The 6,440-nt window shown below is 41.3% G+C and overlaps 1 protein-coding gene across 1 annotated transcript; it reads left to right on the forward strand.

Annotated features, from left to right (window-relative positions):
- Positions 1-2,359: 2,359 nt before the first annotated feature.
- Positions 2,360-5,717, forward strand: LOC112193674 (7-deoxyloganetic acid glucosyltransferase). Its single transcript, XM_024333895.2, has 2 exons — positions 2,360-2,969; positions 4,551-5,717. Exons 1-2 carry the CDS (start codon positions 2,441-2,443, stop codon positions 5,438-5,440), a joined length of 1,419 nt encoding a protein of 472 aa, XP_024189663.1. The 5' UTR covers positions 2,360-2,440; the 3' UTR covers positions 5,441-5,717.
- Positions 5,718-6,440: the final 723 nt, after the last annotated feature.

Here is a 6,440-nt window from a genome sequence, read left to right on the forward strand (position 1 = left end):
TGTACCAATACCACCCAACACCAAACCAGTTGGTCACAAATGGGTATTCGTTAGAAAGCGTAATGAGAAAAACGAGATTGTAAGATACAAAGCTCGTCTCGTGGCGCAAGGCTTCTCACAACGCCCTGGAATCGACTACGAGGAGACCTACTCTCCCGTAATGGACGTTATTACGTTCCGCTACCTTGTCAGTTTGGTAGTTTCCGAAAAACTGAACATGCAGCTTATGGATGTGGTTACTGCATATCTATATGGGGATCTAGATACGGAGATATACATGAATATTCCAGATGGAATTCAACTACCCAAATCAAGTGGCTCTAATCCACGGAGCGCGTTTGCAATTAGATTGAAACGCTCACTATATGGATTAAAACAATCCGGACGGATGTGGTATAACCGTCTAAGTGACTACTTGATTGGTAAGGGATATGTCAATAACGAACTATGCCCATGTGTGTTCATAAAAAGGACAAGTTCCGGATTTTCAATAGTAGCGGTTTATGTCGATGACATGAACATAATTGGCACCCTTAAAGAGTTAAGGGAAACCGCTGAACACTTGAAATCCGAGTTTGAGATGAAAGATCTTGGGAAAACACGGTTTTGCCTCGGTTTAGAACTTGAGCACCGTAGAGATGGTATCCTGATTCATCAATCAGCTTATACCCAAAAGATGCTTAGGCGTTTCAACACTGACAAAATTAAGCCTTCAAGCACCCCAATGGTCGTCCGTAGTCTTGATCCAAAGAAGGATCCATTTCGTCCAAAAGATGACGATGAAGAAGTGCTAGAGGCAGAAGTGCCCTACCTAAGTGCAATAGGTGCATTATTGTACTTAGCACAATGCACGAGACCAGACATCTCATTCGCTGTGAACTTGCTAGCTAGATATAGCTTTGCGCCAACACGACGCCATTGGACTGGTGTTAAAGATATCTTTCGATACCTAAGTAGTACGATCGATATGGGCTTGTTCTATCCCTACAGAAAGAAGATGGATTCGGACCCATCAAGTGTCAGGAACGCTACACATGGTGGATTGCGTTCCCTCTCCCCATCCCAAAACGATATAAGTGTTTTGGAAGGTTTTGCTGATGCTGGGTACCTCTCTGACCCACACAAAGGTCGCTCCCAAACTGGTTATGTTTTCACCATGGGAAAAACCGCGATATCTTGGAGGTCTACAAAGCAGACCCTAGTCGCTACCTCTTCAAATCATGCAGAGATTATTGCTCTTCACGAAGCAGTTCGTGAATGTATATGGCTTCGATCCATAGTTACGCATGTTCGAAGCAATTGTGGTTTGAAGTCTACCACAGATGAGCCAACGAGCATTTATGAAGATAATGCTGCTTGCATTGAACAAATGAAGCAAGGTTACATCAAAGGCGACAACACCAAGCACATATCGCCCAAATTCTTCTACAATCAGCAACAACAGAAGCTCCTCAAGATCAAGGTGAACCAGGTTCGATCTGAGGACAATGTGGCAGACTTGTTCACTAAGTCATTGCCCAAATCCACGTTCGAGAAACATGTGGCAAGAATTGGCTTGCGGAAATTATCTGAACTCCCATGATCGTTGTCATCAGGGGGAGGCACAGACATCAGGGGGAGATGTCTACATGTTCGTCTCAAAAGCGTGAAGGGTGTGTTGTGCTCTTTTTCCCTTTAGACCGAGGTTATTTTTATCCCACTGGGTTTTTGTTACTCGGCAAGGTTTTTAATGAGGCAACAAGAGAAGCACCATGTTATCCAGAAACAAACTCCACACTCAACGCGCGTTGTGCTCTTTTTCTCCTTCGACCAAGGTTGTTTTTCCCACAGGGTTTTATTACTTGGCAAGGTTTTTAACGAGGCAAATTAGAAGCGCACCTCCAAGACAATACTACTGACATGATATATCCAAGGGGGAGTGTTGTAGTAAATAGGTAAAATGTCTATATCATGGAGTATGCACTTAAGAAGTGGAGAATGTGTGGTTTGTATGGAATGCACATTGAGAGGTAGAGAAATTGTGTAGCAAATATACTAATGTATGTATGGCAAATTTACACTACTTTGTAACCCTATATAAACCCCCTCAATATGAGAAGAAGACTCACCAATTCACTCTTCAGTTTCTCTGAAACAAAACTCTAATTTTTTATGAGATTATTACCTTTATTCAATACTCACAATCTGCTTAAATCATCTCATATGAGTCTATTAGTCTAAGAACATATTTAACCGCATGGTAAAGTTTCACTACATTAAAAGATCGTTGCTTTAGCCTACTTTTGTAGCAGTGTTCAGCTAGCTGTCCATTATTTCCTGCAGACAAAAAGCCAAATGACAGTGACGGTGTACCAGCCTCATAATCATCGACCAATACTCTCCACACACCAAAGCTTTTGCATTTTGCACCTTATCTGTATCGGAAGCGAGGCTTTCTCTCATGGAGATGCAGATGGAGCTCCGGCCACAACCACACGTACTACTATTGCCCTTCCCAGCACAAGGCCACATCAAGCCCATGCTAGCCTTGGCGCAGCTTCTCTGCCACGCCGGCATCCACGTCACCTTCCTCAACACCGAGCATAACCACCGCCAGCTCACCCAACGCCAAGCCCTCTCCGCCCGATTCCCTACTCTCCACTTCCGCTCCATCTCCGACGGCCTCCCCTCCGATCATCCACGCTCCATTTCCCCTAATCTCATGGACATAGTCTCGTCCCTGAGGTCCAAAACGGCGCCGCTCCTGCATCAACTCCTGGTCTCCCTCATGAGCAAAAACGACGTCGGCTCTGCCGCTCAGCTGCCTTCTTTGGGCTGTGTGATAACAGACGGGATCATGTGTTTCGCAATTGAAGCGGCGGAGGAGGTCGGAATTCCCGTAATTGCCCTCCGCACCACCAGCGCTTGCAGCTTCTGGTGTTACTCATGCATCCCCAAGCTAATTGAAGAAGCTCAGCTGCCTTTTGGAGGTCAGTAACTGCCTGCCATAGTGGCCAATCATTGATTTGCTTCCTTGTTCTTATCCTATCGCGGTTATGATCATCAAGTGGTCATGTTTAATACAAATAATGAAGCAGGAAAAACAGAGTTACTTTGCTTTTATTACCATACCTTGGTTATAGACAAATGAAGTAGATTTTTTTGTGTGTTTATTATCGCAACTAGGAGACATGAACCAAGGAATTAACAACACAGAGAAAATTGGGGACACACATATTTTTATTACAACCCATCATTTTTGAGTTGATCTTGCTAGCTGAAAGGTCGAATGGACGAGTTTCTTAGGTCAGTAACTGCTTGCCATAGTGGCCAATCGATTTTTATTTCGTGAAATTTTGAAAAATAACCACATTTAGACGTTTAAATTGATTTATAACCATATTTTCTGAAAAGTTAAAAAATGACCATTTAATAGAGTAAAAAGTCTTACTTACCCTTACAATAAGCTAAACTATTTCATCTTCCCACTATTCTTCTTTCCCCAATATACAACCGTCATGACGTACAAATCCTCTCCTATCCATTTTCTTCTTCATCTTAGTTTTTCCCCTTTCCTTCCTTCTCATCCCTTCTCATACATCGCCGCCTTAAGAGCAACGTAGGGTGATGCATCGATCACAGAAATATTTATAAAAATTGTATCACTTCACTGGGGAGGTGAGGTATGAGGTTGAGTCCTAGCCTGTGCATGTGTAATGGAAAGGATACTAGACAGCTGATGGTTTGAGTATAAAGGGAGGCAACTGCATGTAATAAAGGTCGTAAACTATCTACCTATTACTTGACAACTAATATGAGTGGCATATCAAAGCCTTAGATCCCAACAGTCCAGCAACATATATGCCTTAACATCCCCAATAATCATCATCATTCATCATCATTCATTCGTTTGTATATAGATCAAATTCTACCAGCTCTTAGTTTAATTTCTTTTTCCATCAGATATAATTTCCCTCACTATATCAAACCCACAGTAAAGAACATTGGAAACTATCATACCCTAACCCTGAACATGAAATCAATGAATCGAAAACTAACAAACCCTAATCCTTGAACATGAACTCATAAAATATAGCAGAAACATCCCCAAATCTGGAACCTCTGACACAAAATCAACATAAATCCTAAACCCTATATAATCATCAAAAATCTATATATGAGCCAATCTCAATGGTTTTAAATTTTTCCTTTGGGAGAATTAAGAAAATTGTTGGCACATCACATAAGCCCATTTGTTTGTTGAAGAGAAGAAGAACACCTCGCGTGAGAAATAAGAAATGCGAACCTGAAAAATTTAATAAGGGTAATCATGACATTTTGTCCTCACAAATGGTCTTTTTTCAACTGTTTTAGAAACGTAGGTCAAAAGTCATTTTTAAAACCCAAAATTGGTCGATCTTCAAAATTTCTCTTTTATTTCCTTGTTTTTATCCTATATATGGCGGTTATGAATCAAATAGTAAATTTGATTGGATTCAATTTTCATGTTTTCAAGTTTTATATTGATTGCACTAATGAAGGGAATGCATGTTTTTAATTACTTTGAACAGATGAAGATATGGATAAGATGGTGAGCGGCATTCCCGGGATGGAATGCCTTTTACGACGAAGAGACCTACCGAGTATTTGCAGAGTACCAACGGACCACCCGGTTATCCAGTTTTTCGTGGAAGAGACCAGAGCCATAACTCGAGCTTCTAGTCTCATACTCAACACCTTTGACGACCTCGAATCCTCAATTCTCTCCCACATTGCCTCTCGATTTTCAAAAATTTACACCATCGGACCATTGCATGCTCTCCTCAAATCTCGTGTCGTGGACGACAACCTATCTTCCTCTTTGCGCCAAGAAGACCGTGGTTGCATGATGTGGTTGGACTCCCAAAGGGTTGGGTCTGTTATTTTCGTTAGCTTCGGGAGTCTGGTGAAACTAACACGTGTTCAATTACTAGAATTTTGGCACGGATTGGTTAATAGTGGGTCCCCTTTTCTATGGGTCATCCGCTCAGATGTGCTATGGAGTGATGAAGCAGAGCAAGCGAGTCACGTAACCCCGGCGGAGGTTATAGTGGATTGGGCCCCGCAAGAAGAGGTCCTGGCCCATGAAGCTGTGGGTGGGTTTCTGACCCATAGCGGGTGGAATTCGACACTGGAGGCAATTTGGGCCGGAGTCCCAATGCTTTGCTGGCCCCAACTAGCAGACCAGCAGGTGAATAGTAGATGGGTTGGAGAGGTTTGGAAGATTGGGGTTGATATGAAAGACACGTGTGATAGATCGACTGTCGAGAAGATGATCAAAGCCTTGATGAAAGGTGAAGATAAAGAGGTGATTTCCAGGTCGGTGGATCATTTTGCAAAATTGGCGCGGACTTCTGTTAGTAAAAATGGCTCTTCATACCTTAATCTGGAGAAACTTATTCAAGACTTGAGAAATTTGTGATCATCAAGTTCACAATTGCATGCTAGCGCATATGCAAGAAGTTCAGCTGGGACGCCACAACCATATCCTACTTGCTTAAAAACTTATACTTATCTAAAGATCTCCACTCCACCACCATCCATTCATGTGTCAAAGTTGCATCGTTCTTGCGTGTGTCACTACCGATGCTCCTCCAATCGAAATAATTCTAGCTAGCACATATCTGTCATAAGTTTGAGCACATCATTAAAAATAAATAAATAAAATAAATGTAGTGCCGGAAAAAAACTTGACTTGATAGTGTCATGAATTGATAACAAAATGATAGACACCATTAGACAAACTCAAGATTTTTCATGAGAATATTAGCTTCTTTTAAAACTTACATTTATTTAGGCGTCTATATCAATATGAAAATCTTTAATGGCATGATGAAGTTTTACTAAATTAATGGTAACTAGTCTCTTTGGAAAATTCAACTCTCAGTGACAATGAGCTGTGTCTAATAACAAATGAAGCATCAAACAAGATCTTATACTAAAGCACATCGAAATCTTCTCATAAAGTCTACTCCTATTTGGCTATTTCACCACGGATTTTCCTCGAAATGGTAAACTGACTTTAGAATTCAATTCTACCCCAGTAAACTAAAAACCATTCATAAAAAAGCAAACAAGAAAAGTTTAGGTCATAGTAGATACATAGAGCATGGTAAGGGAAACTCATTCGAACATGTACTCGGTGGCTCAAGAGCTTCATCGGAGGAGGTTACACATTAAAATGGTGTGATTATGCTCCATGATAGTTTAGCTGAAAGAAGGATCAGGTCGGACTGACTCAAATCTGAGAATGTAGGTTTGCTATTGAACCTGGTAGGAATTGGTGTTATCCTCATGAAATGGATAGGCAAGTTAAAGCACTCGATCCGGAAGGGAAGGGTAGGGATCATGCTATGCAACTTTCTGTTTACTTTCATTTCTTTTGGGGTTTAAAGCTAAAGAAAATTGCCCCCCAAAAAAAA

This window comes from Rosa chinensis, chromosome 3, assembly GCF_002994745.2.
Source record: "Rosa chinensis cultivar Old Blush chromosome 3, RchiOBHm-V2, whole genome shotgun sequence".
NCBI lineage: Eukaryota > Viridiplantae > Streptophyta > Magnoliopsida > Rosales > Rosaceae > Rosa > Rosa chinensis.

What these genes read in the sequence shown, in the direction of transcription:
- LOC112193674 (XM_024333895.2), top strand. Translation starts at nt 2,441, where the DNA reads ATGGAGATGCAGATGGAGCTCCGGCCACAACCACACGTACTACTATTG. An exon ending in AGCTCAGCTGCCTTTTGGAG is followed by an intron (nt 2,970 to 4,550) that starts GTCAGTAACTGC and finishes TACTTTGAACAG; the next exon opens with ATGAAGATATGGATAAGATG.